General features: G+C 36.5%; 1 protein-coding gene across 1 annotated transcript in view; it reads left to right on the forward strand.

The window, feature by feature from the left end:
- The window catches only part of ORC3 (origin recognition complex subunit 3), a gene marked incomplete at both ends in the record, with an annotated part of 72,019 nt that overhangs the window by 31,480 nt on the left and 22,386 nt on the right, over positions 1-18,153 (forward strand). Inside the window, 4 exons of the mRNA XM_080700511.1 lie at positions 1,073-1,232; positions 2,154-2,267; positions 5,244-5,377; positions 6,280-6,343. Of these exons, the coding sequence (XP_080556637.1) occupies positions 1,073-1,232; positions 2,154-2,267; positions 5,244-5,377; positions 6,280-6,343 (472 nt within the window). The remainder of the gene's footprint in view (positions 1-1,072; positions 1,233-2,153; positions 2,268-5,243; positions 5,378-6,279; positions 6,344-18,153) is intronic.

The following is an 18,153-nucleotide window of genomic DNA, read 5'->3' on the forward strand; positions in this document are numbered from 1 at the left end:
CCATAACTCGTAGTGACAAAAGGCTGTACTTTTTGGAATTCAGACCTGAGACTATTTGAGCCATGGGAAAATAAAGACGAAAAACTTAGAACAGTAAGGGAGTCAGGTACAATGTTCAGCCCTTGAAGCTAGGCCTGTATGCAGCTTGAATATTAAGAAGCAGTAGCTAACAGGAAAAAATAGGCAGATTATCAGCCATGATACCAAAGGCTTTGACTTGGAGTAGCCCTTGAAAATAGTGTTTTTTGCTCTGTAGAGGACATTTGTGTTCATCCTGATAATACTAGGAATAATTCATGTTTGATATGTTTGAGATAAGAATTTTAGGAAGGGATAGATCATTTTTTAGTGATTCTATTATAAAGATTTTCTATATGTAGGAAAGGTTTTCTAATCTTAGCTATTATTGCTGGGTAACATAGTCTTTTATAAATGTCTTTAAATACAGAATAAGTTACTTTGAGCTGGGCATGGTGCAAAGGCCTGTGAACCCAGTACTTTGGAAGGCTGAGGCCAGGAGGATCATAAGTTCAGGGCCATCTTCATCAACTTTGTAGGACTGTCAGCAACTTAGCGAAACCCTCTTTCAAAATAAAAGAGGCTGGTAGCTTGGAGGTAGAATGCCCTTAGGTTCATTTCCTAATACCATAAAATAAAAACAGATTAAATTACCTTAAAAATTAATTTGCCTCATGTCACTGAACTCTAAAAGCGTAGACTGGATGACCAACTGTGAAGAAGAGTGTAGTTGAAGTTCAAACTTTGGATGAGGTTAAATTGAATGATCTATAACACATGTTTGAATAATGAACTTTTGTCACCTTAAGAGGAAGTGCATAATCTTTCTGGACCTCTTTATTTATAAAATGAAAGAATCCAATAATAGATTAATTGCAGAACAAGAATGTCTGGAAAAATTTTTTGTTATTTAATAAAATTTTAATATTTGGAATACTTGTTTAGCAGTGTCTTATCAAGTAGGCATTGGAGTAAAGCTTGTCTTATCTTGAAATATGTGTTGAAATGTATTTGCTGAAGAATTTTTACCTTTGTATCTTTTTTTGGAAATTAGTCAACATCTGCATGAATTTCCACTAATCCTCATTTTTGGAATTGCCACATCTCCTATTATCATCCACCGATTGCTTCCTCATGCAGTATCATCTCTATTATGCATAGAACTGTTCCAGTCTTTGTCTTGCAAGGAGCACCTGACCACGGTACTTGATAAGGTAAAAAGAAAAGTTTTTACCAATGACAAATGATAAAAAGAAAACTGCTGGGAATAGATGGTATGTAGAAGTGTTAGTGATAAAATCTCTATATTGCTTTGTATATCCTTTTATGTATTTCAATATTTTATTTAATTTTTAAATAGTTTTATAGTGATATTGTACAGAGTTACATCTTCAGATGAAATACAAGCTTTATGAGAAGAATGATCATCTTTACCTATATATCTGTATATATCTTTACTCTGGATGTGTTTTATACTACCTCTTTAAGTACACTGATAACACTGTCCACTTACTACCAACCACTTCTATTCTTTTTTCCATCAAAATGATATATATCTGATATATTGACACTTTAGGGTAAAATGCTTGGTTATAGCCAAGTTCATTTGGCTTCTACAACTTTGCTTTTGCTTAAGGAGCTTATTATGACTTTATATTTTCAGTTGTAAAACATCACTGTAGGTTGTTAAGCAAAGGATACACATTCAGTTATTCTATATTTTTAAAATAATCTGTTAATTTTGTCTTTCTTACTCAACAGTACACAACCTGTTACTCTTTATTAATTCGAATTAGTAGGGATGAAAAGGAAATCTTACGTGGTAACAAGAATTGCCAAAGCCTGCAGCTTCTTCGGTGGCCTCTGGTGTGAGAAAAGATGGTTAATGGACAGTATTTTTTTTAGGATGTGGATATCTTTGGTTTTGAGGATATAGAGAAGCTGTCTCTTTGTCATTGTACCCTTGTATAAATGAATAGACTTAAGTTAATAAGTTAAGCTTTGGGTTGATATTTGACCTACAAAAACTAGTTTTCATATTTACTGTTACATACTATTCTTTGTCTCACTTCCTATTTATGCAGAGTCAAGACTAACAAGGACTTTGTCTCTACTCCACCCTTAATCTCTTTCAGCTACTTCTTACAACTCAGTTTCCCTTTAAAATAAGTGAAAGAGTGTTACAAGTTCTGACCAACATTTTTTTATATCATGATTTCTCCATTCAAAACTTTGTAAAAGGACTTCAGGTAAGAAGACACTAATGGTTTTTGAAAATTCACAAGCTAGTTGTAAATACTTTGAATGTTATTTCAACTGACTAGTAATATAATTAAGGCATTTTAAATGCCAAAATTTAGAATAAGTAAATTTATGTTATTTTATTCTAGGTTCTACCATTCTTGTATGACATTGCAGCAAAATGTAGAGTGCATTAGTTAGCATATCTAATGAAAAAAGAGCTCTCTTTGTTCCAGTGATTCTTAACCATTTAGAAGGTGTGGAGGAAAGGACTTTTTTTTTCTTAAGGACTTGATGAAAGCATATATAAACTTTCTAAAACTCCAGAAAATAAACATTTTTGCTTTACATACCACCCACGTGTGGTCACTGCTGCTGCTGTTTCTTTAATAACCCTTTAAAGACATAAAAATATTTTTAGTTCCTGGGTAATACAATCATGAATTATGTACTATATTTTGATGTCTCTTGTACATATATGTGTATGATATATGTTTGAATATTCTTTTATACTCATACATTAGGAATACATTTTTATTGGGTTTTTGTGAATTCTCAGAAGCTAATTCTTAATTTTAACTTAATAATATTTGCTCTAATCGAAAAAGACTCCATTCAAAAGTTACTTAAAGGTTACTATTATTTCCCTCTTTTGACTACTAACTAAATTATCTTAGCAAAGTACAGTCTAGTCATACTGTGAACACATTCAGTTGTCAAGTTCATTAAGGTCTATTTAGTGGTAACCTTCAGTGCAAAATGCATACAATGTAGTAATGCTCATGTTTGTGTAGTGCCTTTTTTTTTTTTTATACTGGCAATTAAGCCTAAAGGCATTCTGCCTCCAAGCTATGCTCCCACCCGATTTTATTTCTTTTTTGGGAAACAGAGTCTCACTAGGCTTCTGAGAGCCTCATTGTGTTGCTGAGACTGGCTTTGAACCTGGATATGAAGATTTGATACTCAGAGAAATTGGGACTAGAAATAAATATTCAGTATTTATTATTAAGAGGTGGTGTTTAAAGTTATGTGGTAAGGATAAAGTGTTACTCAGAGAAAATGAGAAAAGGGCAAGGTAGAACCCTAGACTGAGCGACAGAAAAGGAGACTAAAATCAAGGAAAGCTAATAGAAAGTATAGGGCCACTGAACTCATGGGGAAAAAGTCTCAGGAAATATCTAATGCCTTTGGAAAGTGAGTAAAGAGAGGGTGTTATCCATATCACTTAACCTTCCTGGCCTCAGTCTTCTCACCTGGATCATAGTGTGTTGCAGGCTCCTGGTGCTCCCTGACCTGGCCTGGTGCTAAGGATTAGATTGTCTTATTAATGTGTGTTGATGGTAGCTTTGTACATGGAGATGCTGAGATCCAGGCTATGTAGCATGGTTAGAGTCTCACAGTAACAACTGGCAGTATAGGTTCCAGAGTATTTGCCCATTTTTCCTAATCATCAGTGGATGGTATTTTATGCCCTGATAAATTCTTTGAGGAGGTGCAATAGTGCATAGAATCATTGTGTACATTTAAGCCTTTCCCCCATTAGGCGGATATGTTAACCAACTTATTAATTGATAAAAATATTGAAAATCCACTTAGACTAAATAGTTAAGTAATAAATGGGTTCTTATCCTATTTAAAATTCTACTATAATTCATTTGACTTTCTCCCATTCTACCTTCCATCAGTTCCCTTACCCCATTTAGATTTTAGCTGTGTCAAAAGTAGTGTTAATGCAGGAATAAGTATTATCACATTAATATAACTGGGAAAGAGTAGTAAGAAAGATTATATTAATTGCAAAACTAATTTATCACTTGGCATGAACGGTTGTTTCTATTTTATTCTTGTCTCTAAGTTAGCCTGGCTCTTTGCCTTATAGTCTTAGAGAAGTCTATTTTGAAGGATTTGTGCTAGCCTTGGATATCTTGTCCTCAGTTCTCTAGGCTTAGAAATTCATCAGTTTACCTAAGAAGGATCAAGCCCAAGATTGCTAATTTATGCCAACCAAATCCTTCAGATTGAGGGTTTAGATGTAGCATGTTTATATATTAATTTTTTTGTAGAGAATGCTATTTTCTAGTGATCAGAATGTGCTTTCTTCATTATTTAAAGAATTGTCTCATGCCGGGCGTGGTGGCGCACACTTGTAATCCCAGCATTTGGGAGGCTGAGACTGGAGGATCAGGGTTTGCAGACAGCCTCAGTTACTACTTAGTGAGGTCCTTTGCAACTCAGTGAGACCCTGTTTCAAAATAAAGGGGGAAAAATAGGGCTGGGGCTGTAGCTCGGAGGTAGAATGCCCCTGGGTTCCATCCTCAGTATTGGGGGAAAAAAAAAGAACTGTCTCTCCAGTAACAAGGTTATCTGGAAAAAATAATGCTGAGAAACTATCCAAATGTTCATTATCCTCTTAATGAACAGTTGAATGAGCATTGCACATATATCTTGCAATTTATAATTGGAGCCCACAATATTCTGTTATTTGAATACTATCTAACAGATACTAAAACACGTCTTCCTCTATGGAATAAAGCTGAATTTGAAAAGACGTTTTCTCATTTTTTTTTAATCAGGCACAGCTTTCTACCATTATGGTATTTTTATTTATTGTAACAGACCATATTTTATACTAATTTTAGATTAGTATCTTCTTGCAAGTATTGGAGCTTCTGTTAGACCCTAGGGTTACATCCCAGTCCCATCCATATCATATCTGCAGTCATTATGAGTTGCTTCTGCAGGGAGCTAATCTTTCCATTTATATTTTTTCTTTAGTCTGTATTTCTGATATTACTGTTTCTTTAATCTCATCCAAAAAATTGTAGCCTTAAAAATATTGGAAGTATACAGCCATTTGTGTTATTTGCAGTGATATTGTAATGTCATTCAATATATTAGTGCCATAAATTGAAATTGAGCAGATATAGAGCAAAAGATTTACTGCCAAAATATAAAACATTATTTAACCTTCACATTTCTTTTAGCTTTCTCTACTAGAGCATTTTTACTCACAGCCCCTAAGTGTTCTGTGTTGCAGTCTCCCAGAAGCCAAGAAAAGAATAAATTTTTTATCAGTTAATCAGTGTGAAAATATCAGACGACTCCCATCATTTAGAAGGTAAAAATAGACGTACATATTTAACACATGCTAGAATTCCGACAAAATAAAGGACTTTAGATCAAATATTTTTGAATTGAGGAATGGAATAGTCTTTTTATTTAGAGCAATATAAAACCATTCTGTTTGAGCTGGGCATGGTAGTGTACACTTGTAATCATAGTACTTGGGAGGCTCCAGATTCTTGGCCAGCCTCAGCTACTTAGAGGCCCTTTGCAACGTAGTGAGACCCTGTTTCAAAATAAGAATAAAAAAAACGGGCTAGGAGGTGTAGTTCAGAGGTAGAATGCCCCTGGGTTTGATCCCTAGCACTAAAAAAAAAAAAAAAAAAAAAAATCTGTTTTTAATGGTGGATTTCTCTTTGATGGGTTTGAAAATTCAGCATAAAGAAACGAATGTTTTTTTTCGCTGAGCATGGTGATAACACACCTGTTATCCCAGTACTTGGGAAGCTGAGACAGGATTACTGGTTCGAGGACAGCCTTAGCAATGTAGCAAGACTCTCAACAACCTAGTGAGACCCTGTTTCAAAACAAAACAAACAAGCAAACAAAAAATAGCGCTGGGGGTGTAGCTCAGTTAGAATACCCCCAGGTTCAATCTCCAGTACTACCAAAATAAAAAAGTAATGATAATTTTTTCCAAAGGGAAATAATTTGCAAGTTCTCCAGAGTTACTCTTTAGAAATAGTATTTCTTATTTCTGGGGTATTTAATCTTTGTTTATGATTGGACTGTAAGATGTAGCTGAAAAAGTACCATTAAGCCATGACTGTCATCTTAAGTTTATTTTTGAGAAATTGAAAAAAATGTGACCATCAACCTTTTATTTTTCCTAATATGCTATTAAAGATGTAGAATGTTGATTTTCTCTTTCTGTTTGTGGGATGGTAAAAATTTTAGGTACGTGGAAAATCAGGCTTCAGAAAAGCAAGTTGCACTATTGACCAATGAGAGATTTTTGAAGGTAGGAATGAGAATTTGCTTCAGTCTTATTCCCTTCTTTTTCCCTTCATGATAAAGAATATATAAACATTTATTGAATTTATTTTATAAAATGTCTGTATATCCTAAGATTTGCATAGATAAGTTCTGCATTGTCTCATTGTGAGACACATAATGAGCTTACCCTATAAGACAGATTTTTTAAAAATCCTTTTGTTTAGATGAGGAGAGTCACAAATAATTAAGTAACTTGCCTGTCTAAAGTATCACAATTAGTAAATGATGATCTGATGTCAAAATCAGATGTACTTTGTAAAATACTTCATTGAGAATTAGTGCAAGCTGACTAGAAGGTGCCTGCGGTTCCTAATTAGTATTTGAGAAATCCGAAGTGGGGCTTTAGAATAACATGGCACATTAATAGTGAAGGATTAGGAAGAGGCTTAGGACAGCACTTGGTATGAGGTAGCTTCAACCTTTGTAGTAAGGTAGCTATGTCCAGCCTACCCAGGGATCATTTCACTCTATACTGCTCCTCCAATTAAAGAAAAGGAAATCCCCTTACTCCCCCACACACACACCTAATTACATATATATTATATAATTTGGTCTCTGTATACCTATGTATACACGTGCACATGCTTTTTTTTAAGCAACTTAAAAAAAAAGCCAAGTCCTAACATTATAGCTAAGTTTAGGTCCATTTTAATGTTTTACCCTCTACCATCTATATCATCAATACACCTAGTGATGATTTGCTCTTCATGTTGATCCTATCCTGTCAAGAAGTTACATGCTAGCCGGGCGAGGTGGTGCACGCTTGTAATCCCCGCGCTTGGGAGGCGGAGACAGGAGGATCGCGCAGGTTCAAAGCCAGCCGCGAGCGCTGGCTTAAGAGACCCTGTTTCCAAAAATAAAAAGTATAAAAAATAGGTCTGGGAGTGTAGCCCGGAGGTAGAAGGGCTTCCAGGAACCCCAGTACCACAAAAAAAAAAAAAAAAAGTTACATGCTGCTCAGCATCTTTAATGAATAACCATCACATGTACTTCATTTAAGGAAATTAATGTATATATTTACATTCAAATCTTCCTTAAAGCTTCAACCTTTAAAGGATTAAAGTTTATAATGTGCAGAAAATTTATTCAGTCCCTTGCAGGTGACATTTGAAGTCTTATTTTTCTGCCTTGTTAATATTTCCATGTTCCTGTGACTATTAGCCCAACAAGACTTTAAATCCATTGAAAAAGGGGAAAATATCTTGAACTTTGTAGGATTGTATTATATTACTATTGGAATAATAAAAAAGAAACAAAAAAGGATTACTACTAGAAAGATAACCTAAGTCCGCACTTTCACATTACAAACGAAAAACTGAAACCAAGGGAAAGAACTTGTGACTAGTGAGGCCACAGAGCAGAGGGTTGATCGTAGACAGAGCCTTCTCGCATTCAGTAGGCTTACTATGGTGACTCATGAACAAAAATAACAAAATCAAAGTTTGGAGGAGACTTGCCTTTCACTTTTGCCTTCACTTCTGTTTCTTTTTACAAAGGACAGAAAAAGGGGGAAATCTGTTAGAAAAAAATAATAAATGGAAAAGAGAAGGAAAACAACTTCAGTCAATCAAAAATAATCAAATGAGCTAGGTATTAGTGTAATATGTCAGGAAATAGCAATTTAAATCCTTACTTTTGGGTGTGGGGAGGAAGCAGGAGTGTGGGGCAGGGTGTGGGGGCTGGCCAAGTGCTTTGTGCATGTCTGTCACTATCACTCTGAACTACATTATGGTGTGACACTACAGTGTACCAGTAAAATATATTTTTAAAAAATCCTAACTATTCATCAAATACTGTTCTAAACTGCCAGGGTAGAAGTGTAGAGAGTAAAAGGAGAGGTAGATGAGAAGGTGAGTACTCATCCACAGAAGAGCCAAGGGAAAACTATGGTTTGGCACTCTCTTAGGTAGATGTAATATAAGCTGAGTCTGGCAAACATTACCAGCCAGAATTTCTCACTGATGAGCAAAATAAACCTTTGTTATACAGTAAGATGATGAATGAGAAAATGTATTCTTTTTTTAAATTTTTTATGATGCATTATATTCATACATCATATTGGGGTAAAAAAAAAAAAAAACTTGTGTGTAGCTACATATACACGTCACTTATTTAACCCCTACCTAATTCCCACCCCATTCCCTCCCTGTCCGTCCTTCCCTTGCTTGGCTTAGTGGTTGACTTTGATATATTTAAGTACATTGTGTGTTTTAGAGATTTTCCTCTTCCCCCTTCCTTTCTCCTCCTTTAGGTTGTCTTGTTTGCTCCTCTATAGGATTTCCTTTTTCATCTAAAGTTCCTCCTATGACCCCTTTCTCCCTAACTCTCACATATTAGGGAAAGCATCTGCTGTCTTATTTTTTGTGACTGACTAATCTCACTTAGCATAATGTCCTCCAGTTCCATCCATTTCCCTGAAAATGATGTAATTGAGTTTCTTTTGATGGCTGAGTAAAATTCCATTGTGTACCTATCCCACAGTTTTGTAATCCATTCATCTGTTGATGGACATCTTGGCTGCTTCCATAGTTTGGCTATGGTGAATTGTGCAGCTATGAACATAGATACACATGCATTAGTTTGGTAGTTTGGTTTCCTGTCTTTTGGGTAGATACCCAGAAGTGGCATTGCTGGATCAAATGGTAGATTTGTTCCCATTCTTCTGAGGATTCTCCATACTGCTTTCCAAAGTGGTTGCACTACTTTGCAATCCCACCAACAATGTCTTAGAGTTCCCATTTCTCCATATCCTCACCAGCATCTGTTGTTGTTTGTGTTTTGAATGATGGCCATTCTAGTTGGAGTTAGATGAAATCTCAGGGTAGTTTTGATTTGCATCTCTCTGATTGCCAGTGATGTTGAGCATTTTTTCATGCATTTATTGGCCATTTGAATTTCTTCTTTTGTGAAGTGTCTATTTAGTTGTTTTGCCCATTTTGTTATTGGATGCTTTGTTTTCTTAGTGTTGAGTTTCTTGAGTTCTCTGTATATTCTAGATATTAGTCCTCTATCGGAGGGGTAGGTGGCAAAAATCTTCTCCCATTCTCTTGGTTCTCGATTGAGGTTCTTGATAGTTTCCTTTGCTGAACAGAAGCTCTTCAGTTTCATGCAATCCCATGTATTGATTCGCCTTTTAATTTGTTGTGCCTTTGGGGTCTTGTTGAGGAAGTGTTTACCTGTGCCTATGTGTTACACTGTTGGACCTATACCCTCTTTAAGGATTTTCAAGGTCTCTGGTTTGATTTCCAAGTCTTTGATTTATCTTGAGTTGACTTTTGTACAGGATGAGAAAGTGGGATTAAGTTCCAATTTTCTGCATATGGTTAACCAGTTTTGCCAACACCACTTGTTGAACAGGCTATCTTTTCTCCAGTGTATGTTTTTGGCCCCTTTGTCAAAAATCAATTGGCTGAAAGTGTGTAGACTTGTTTCTGGGTCTTCTATTCTGCTCCATTGGTCTATGTATCTTTTTTTTTGCCAGTACCATGCTGTTTTTATTACAATGGCTTTGTAGTATAGTTTAAAGTCAGGTATTGTGATTCCTCCTGCATGTTTTTTGTTGTTGAGAACTACCTTGGCTATTCTGGGCTTTTTGTTATTCCAGATAAATTTAAGGACTGATTTTTCTATATCTGTGAGGAATGATCTTGGTAGTTCAATGGGCATTGCGTTAAATCTGTAGATCACTTTTGGAAGGATGGCCATTTTAATGATATTTATTCTGCCAATCCATGAACATGGAAGATCCTTCCATCTTCTAAGATCTTCTTTGATTTTTTTTTTCATTGTTTTATAATTTTCTTTGTAGTGATCTTTTACCTCCTATGTCAAGTTTATTCCTAAGTATTTTATTTTTTTGTGGGAGATCCTGAGCGGAAGTATTTTCTGAATTTCTTTTTCAGTGGATTTATGGTTGGTGTACAGGAAAGCTTCTAATTTTTTAAGATTCATTTTGTATCCAGATACTTTGCTGAATTTGTTGATCAGTTCTATAAGGCTTTTGGTTGAGTTTGTTGGGTTTTCTAAATATAGTATCATGTCATCTGCAAATAGAGAAAGTTTGAGTTCTTTTCCTATTTGTACTCCTTTGATTTCCTTTTCTTGCCTTATTGCTCTGGCTAGAGTCTCTAGTACTATATTGAAGAGAAGTGGTGATAATGGACATCCCTGTCTCATTCCAGTTTTTAGGGGGAATTCTTGAAGTTTTTCCCCATTTAATATGATGTTGGCAGTGGGCTTATTGTAGATTGCCTTAATAATGTTGAGATATGTTCCTTCTATTCCAATTCTCTGCAGTGTTTTGATAAAAAATGGATGTTAAATTTTATCAAATACTTTTTCAGCATCTATTGAAATGATCATGTGATTTTTGTCCTCGATTCTGTTTATATGGTGAATTACATGGATTGATTTTTATATATTGAACCAACCTTGCATCCCTGGGATGAACCCTACCTGGTCATGGTGTATGATTTTCTTTATGTGGTTTCGAATGCGTGTTGCTAGTATTTTGTTTAATAGTTTTGCATCCAAGTTCATCAGAGATATAGGCCTATAGTTTTCCTTCCTTGAACTGTCTTTATTCGGTTTGGGTATTAGTGTAATGTTGGCTTCATAGAATGTATTTGGGAGAGTCCCGGTTTTTTCTCTTTCCTGAAATAGTTTGAGTAGTATTGGGATTAGTTCTCCTATAAAGGTTTTATAGAATTCACTTGGGAAACCATCTGGTCCTGGGCTTTTCTTTGATGGTAAGCTCTTTATTGCTCTTTCAGTCTCTGATTGTTATTGGTTGGTTTAAGTGTTCTATATCTTCTTGACTCAGTTTAGGAAGGTTGTATTTTTCTAGGAAGTTGTCGATTTCCTCCAGATTTTCCATTTTGTTGGAGTATAGTTTTTCAAAGTAGTTTCTGATAATCCTCTGGATTTCTACACTGTCAGTCGTAATTTCTTCTTTTTCATCCCTTATCTTCATAATTTGGGTTGATTCTCTATTTTTTTTAGTTAGGGTGGCTAGTGGTTTATCTATCTTATTAATTTTTTAAGAAACCAGCTTTTGGTTTTGTTGATTTTCTGTATTGTTTTTTATTCTCTATTTTGTTAATTTCTGCTCTAATTTTATTAATTTCCTGTCTTCTACTGGCTATGGGGTTCAATTGTTCCTATTTTTCAAGGGCTTTGTTAGGTTATTTATTTGAAGATTTTCTGTTTTTATGTGAGCACTCAGTGCTATAAATTTTCCTCTTAATACTGCCTTCAGAGTGTCCTAGAGGTTTTGATATGTTGTATCTTTATTTTCATTTGTTTCTAGAAATTTCTTGATTTCACCTCTTACATCAGAAGAGGTGAAATCTTACACCATTCTTCATTCAGAAGTGTGGTGTTCAGTCTCCACATGTTTATGTTGTTTCTTTGGGTCTTATAGTTGATTTCTAGTTTCATTCCATATCGTCTGAAATGACACAGGGAAGTACGTAACATTTTTAAAATTTGCTAGTGCTCATTTTGTGTCCCAGGATGTGATCTATTTTGGAGAAGGTTCTGTGAGCAGCTGAGAAAAATGTAAACTTCGCTGTAGTTGGGTGAAATATTCTATATGTGTCCAACAGGTCCATTTGGTTAATGGTGTTCTTTAGTTCTGAGGCATCTTTACTGACCCTTTGTCTGGAAGATCGGTCTAGTGTTGTGTGAGGAATGTTGAAGTCTCCCAGTATTATTGTATTGGGATGTATGTGTGACTTCATGTCACAAAGAGTTTGATTTATGAAAGTAGTTGCACCTATGATAGATGTTGATTATTGTTGTTTCCTCTTGCTGGATTATTCCTTTTACCAGTAAAATATGACCTTCTTTGTCTCTTCTAATAAGTTTGGGTTTGAAGTCTAACATGTCTGATATCATAGTTGCTACGCCTGCTTGTCTTCGAGTTCCATTAGCATGGATTACTACCTTGCTCCAGCCCTTTACCTTGAGTTTGTTCCTATCTTTACTTGTAAGGTGTGTTCCTTGTAAGCAACAGATGGATGAATTCTGGCTTTTAATCCATTTTGCCACTTTATGTCTTTCTATTGGGGAGTTGAGGCTGTTTACATTCAGTGTGATTATAGAGAGATAATTTTTAATTCCTAACATGTTAAGATTTTATTTCTGTTTGAGATACTGTTTATTCTTTGCTTAGTTGTCTGGTGAATGGGAAATCTTGTTTCTTTGGTTCTGGCGTGTTTTACCTATTTCTTCTTTGTAGTTAATCTCCTTGAGCATTTTCCCTAGTGCTGGTTTTGAAGACATAAATTCCTTCAGTTTCTGTTTGTTTTCATGAAGCTTCTTATTTCCCCATCTAATTTGATAGATTTTTGGAGTGATCATCTTCTGGGAGTGAGATTCTATTCTCCTTGTGGTATAATCGTTTGTTTATACTTTGAATTGAGGCTTTTACTTCAATGATTCCATCCTTTATCTCTTTTAGACTCTCTCCCTGAATTCTTTTCGAAAGTCCTCTATTATTCCTACAGTTATTTTCCTGATTTGATCTAGAGATCTCTGAATTTCTGTTATCAGGTTCTGATGTTGTGGGGTTGTGGGCATTCATTGCTCCATTGTTATTCCTTTTTCCCATGATTTCGGAAGTTTATGCCTTCTCTGGGTTCTTCCCTAGGTCACTACGACTTCACTTAGGGTGCTCTGGTTCTCGAGTCTGTGGTATCTCAGTCACCACTACTCTTTTACTGGGTTGTATCGTAAAGTCTCAGACCCAGGGAGTCAATCGAGGGTGCCTTAGACCATGGGGGGTGTCAGGCTGGGTGTTCTCCCACGAAGAGCTGTGACTATGGTGTGATATCTGTGCTACCGCCTCTTCCCCACTGGGTTGGACTGCAAAAATCTCCGACCCAGGGAGACTATCTGTGCAAGTGCCTGAGAGTGCCGTACTGGGATTTCTCCTCTAGGTGTCGTAATTTGATTCACAGTTGTTGAGTGCACTGATGGAGTTATAGTGGACTCGGTGAACTCTCTGCTGCTGCCGCTGGCAATATGGTGCTGCTGTCACACCCTCGGCCGTGAGGCTGGCATATTTCTTTTCTGGTTTTGAGCTCCGTTCTGAGTCCCAGCACGGTGTGCTGAGCCCAGCCACTGGGAGCTTTAGACGCTCCTTGTGCCGAAAAAACTGCTGAATTCTGCCTGGCTGTTACACAGCTGCTCACCTCAGCTCGCTGTTCACGCCTCCTCTCTGGAGCCTGGTGGCTTGTTGAGTGCGCTGATCTGGAGCCGTCCGGTGAACTCGCTGCTGCCGCCGGCAGTATGATGCTGGTGCCACGTCCTCGGCCGTGAGGCCAGTGTGTCACCTCTCTGGTTTTGAGCTCAGTTCTGAGTCCCCCTCCTCTCTGGAGCCTGGTGCTGCGAGGGAATATGGCGCCGGCATGGCTCCGCGCTGTGTCTACTGCCGCAGCACTGTAGGCTGGTTTCTTTCTGGTGTCTGGTTGTTCTTCCAGCCCTCTTTTTCTCTGTCCCTTGTATTTACAGTTTTTATTTCTTTGCTGATGGTGTTTTCTGGCTATAAAAGGCGCTGATTTTGTGGTAATACAGATCGATTGTTAGCGGGACTCATAAATGCCGCTTTTCTCTGTCGCCATCTTCTAGGAAGTCTCAAGAAAATGTATTCTTAATTGATAACTCTTAATTCGAAAATTCAATATACTGTATTATACTAGCTTTTAATGATCAAAAAAATGGCTGAAAATAACAAATTGCAAAATTTTACAGTTTTCACATACTTTTCTTAAATCTTCTTGAGACTTTGATTTACCCTAACTCATAAAATTTTAAACACAAAAGTGATAAATACTGTGGAAACTATGAGGGGAATAAGCAAAAATATAGCAAATATCATTCTGCCTAATTGTTAAGTGGGATGTGTGTGTGTGTGTATGTGTGTGTGTGTGTGTGTGTGTGTGTGTGTGTGTGTGTTTGCTTGTGTGGTGTGTGTTTATGTTTTACTGGGGATTGAACCTAGAGACATTATACCTCTGAGTTACACCCCAACCCTATTTTATTTATTTATTTTGAAACTTGGTCTAACTAAGTTGTGAAGGGTCTCAATAAATTGCTGAGATTAGCCTTGAATCCTCCTGTCTCAGCCTCCAGTACATGGCCTCCACACCTGTATACATTTTTTCCCCCAAAGAAAGTGATGATGGATGCCTTAACATAAAAACAAACAACCTAATACAGAAATGATCTTTAAAGAAACATTTTATTATTTTATTTATTTATTCATTTATTCATTTATTTTAATTATTTATTTGGTGGTACTGGAGTCCTGGAAACCCTTCTACCTCCAGGCTACACTCCCAGACCTATTTTATATTTTTATTTGGAAACAGAGTCTCTTAAGCCAGCGAGGCTGGCTTTGAAGCAGCGCAATCCTCCTGTCTCTGTCTCCCAAGCGCGGGGATTACAAGCGTGCGCCACCACGCCCGGCCAGAAATTATTTTTGAATGAATGACAAGGCTCATAAGATTGGAGATTACACACTTAAAGAAGCTTTAACATATTGAGTGGCAATTCATAGTCTAAGAGAAGGATACGTTTTAGGTCCAAACCATCCTTTAAAATATCAGAGCTGACTTTACAAATTGAAATTTTTTTAAATTTTTTTGTGGTACTAGGAACTGAACCCAAGAGGCATTCTACCTCCGAGCATCCCACCAGACCAGTATCATTTTTTATTTGGATACAGAGTCTCACTAAGTAGTGGAGGGTCTCACTTAGTTGCTTGTGATCCTCTCATTTCAGCCTCTTAAGTACTGAGATTACAGGTGTGTGCCACCACACCTGGCTCAAATTGAATTTTATATCATAAATTTAGAACTTTATCTTTGAAAATTTGGAAATTTATGCCATATTCAGCAAGACAGATAGTTGGTGTTATTTAGGGTTGTTTGTTTGTTTGTTTGTTTTGCGGTACTAGGAATGGAACCCAGGGGCATTCTACCTCTGAGCTACAACCTCAACCCTATTTCTTATTTTTTATTTTGAAACAGGGTCTCACTGAGTTGCAGAGGGCCTCACTAAGTAGCTGAGGCTATCTGCAACCACCAGCTTTCTATCTCAGCCTCCAAATGCTGGGATTACAAGTGTGTGCCACCACACCTAGCCTTTATTTATTATTTTACTTCTTCATGCATTATTTTACTTTTTCATTTATATGTTCTTGAGATCCTATTATGTGCTAGCTATTAATTTTGGTGCTGAGAATGTAGAAATGACCAAAACAGTTTAAACCCCTTCCTTATGGAGATTCCATTCTATCAGAGACAGACAAATAACTAAAATACTATCCATACTAGTGATAAATGCTAAGAAGGAAACACTGAAGCAGAGAGATTATGATCTTCAGTGTGCATGGGAGAAAAATTGAAATTTTAGTAAAAAGATATATTTTGAGTAAAGACCTAAAGGAAGTTAGTTAAAGAACTTACCATGCAGAAATCTGGATGAAGAGAATTCTGAGCACAAATCCCTCAGGAGAAAGCATATCTCTGTGAAAAATAACGAATATTTCTATACACAGTATTTTTATTGAAAAGAATCATTTAAACATTATCACAAAAAAATTGATAACTATGTTTAGTAAAAGATGCCTGAGGAAAAAATTAATGAATAGGAAGTAGGATTAATATTTTAACAGTGCCGGGTGTGGTGGAAACACACTTGTAATCCCAGCATTTGGGAGGCTGAGGCAGGAGGATCACAATTTGCAGACAGCCTCAGCTACTTAGTGAGGCACTTTGTATCTCAGTGAGACCCTGTTTCAAAATAAAGAATAAAAAATAGCGGTGGGGGTGTAGTTTGGAGGTAGAGTGCCCCTGGGTTCCATCCCCAGTACTGCAAGAAAAAAATATGTATATTTTAACAGGCTTTATGTTTGCATGTGTGTAGTACTATTGTGCTGTAGCATATTAAGTGGCAAATTTTCTCATACACAAAAACCTCTTACAAGTTTGAGTTTATAAAATAGTGTCCATAAAGTACCTTAGACATTGTTCTGGATAAGTAAAGGCATTGCCAGATAACTCAGTAAGACAGATAACCTAGAAGACAGGTAACATGAAAAAGTTAATCATTTGCAATATTTTCTGTTGCAACTGATAAGAAAAATTCTTGTCAGGTTCTAAAGCCAGTACACAAAGCAGAGATCTAGAATGGTCAAAAATCTTATTAGTGGCATGGTAGGGTGCTACATACCTATAATCCCAGTGTTTAGGAGGTTGAGATAGGATCATAGGTTCAAGGCCAGTATGTGTAGCCTAGCAATACCCTGGTTCAAAAATAAAAAAATAATATAGGGCTGACAGTGTAGCTCAGAGGTACAATGCCTGTGTTCAGTCATTAGTTCTTTACTACCCCACCTCCTAAAAAGAGAGATAGAGAAAAGAAAACAACAAATTTATTAGAAAGTTATAACAGGCTCATCAAGTCCAACAGACTTTTTGCCAGTGTTGGAACCAGACCTTCATTTCCTCTGTTGAGCATGAGATGAAAGTCTTTCATTGTATTGATAAAACCAACAGTCCAAAATATTTTAAACACTAGACTCCATTCAACATAGAAATGTACCACACAGTGAGAAACAGAGGGGACAAGAACGCCTGAGAGGAAGACATGTCTGTTCCTCATCCAGGGCATAGCTCCTTGAGTATAGCATTGCCTTAGGCTATGTATTTTTCTCCCTCATCCAAGTGAATTCAGTGAAGATAGTAAATTCTGCTGCATCCTCCAGTTGTTTATATATAAAATTACTCCACAAAGAAAATAGGTAGTACAGAGAGCCTCAAGTATTTTGTTCTCCAGAATACCCTCTCCTCCATTTCAAACCTTTTAAATGTACATCAAGGAAAATAATGGCTTTATATGATCTCTGTAGCTTACTGTAAAAATGGGATTAAAGTGCTCTTTGGTTTTTTTGTTGTTTTTTTTCTTGTTTTTTTTTTTTTTTCAGTACTAGAGGCATTCTAACTCTGAGCCATACTGCTGGCCCCTATTTAACTTTTATTTTAAAATAGGGTCTCGCTGAGTTGAGGAAAGTCACTACTTGTGGAGACTGTCCTCGAACCTTCAATCCTCTTATCTCAACTTCCCACATACAGGTGTGTGGCACCACGGCCATCTTAAAGTGCTCTTGGATTATAGCTACTTTTGTTATAATAAACTTAGATTTTAAAATCACAAATTAAATCAAATGGAGAAAAGAACATTTGGGAAGTAAAAACTTTTCTTTATTTGTTTTTTGTTTTCAGGTAATGGCATGTACATTGTTAACCAAGGAATTAATTTCAAAATAAAGAATAAAAACAGGGCTGGGGATGTAGCTCGGAGGTAGAATGCTCCTGGGTTCAGCTGGGTGTGGTGATGCATGCTTGTAATCCCAGCATTTGAAAGGCTGAGACCTGAGGATCACAGTTTGCAGACAGCCTCAGCTACTTAGTGAGGCCCTCCATAACTTAGTCAGACCCTGTTTCAAAATAAAGAATAAAAAATAGGGCAGGGGGTATAGCTCGGAGGTCGAATGCCCCTGGGTTCCATCCCCAGACCTGCAAAAAAAAAAAAAAAAAATGCCCCTGGGTTCAATCCCCCAGTTTTATAAAATATAAATAAAATCCAACCTTTTATCCTGAATTTTGTGTACATTTCAAATTTTTATGAATTAAGGAGGTTAACTTGTAGTTGTAAATCCTCTTGTGAGTTTTCACAAATATGTCCATGAAGTAGATTTTATTATTG

The sequence above is a fragment of the Muscardinus avellanarius genome (assembly GCF_963383645.1).
Source record: "Muscardinus avellanarius genome assembly, chromosome: 8".
Taxonomy (NCBI): domain Eukaryota; kingdom Metazoa; phylum Chordata; class Mammalia; order Rodentia; family Gliridae; genus Muscardinus; species Muscardinus avellanarius.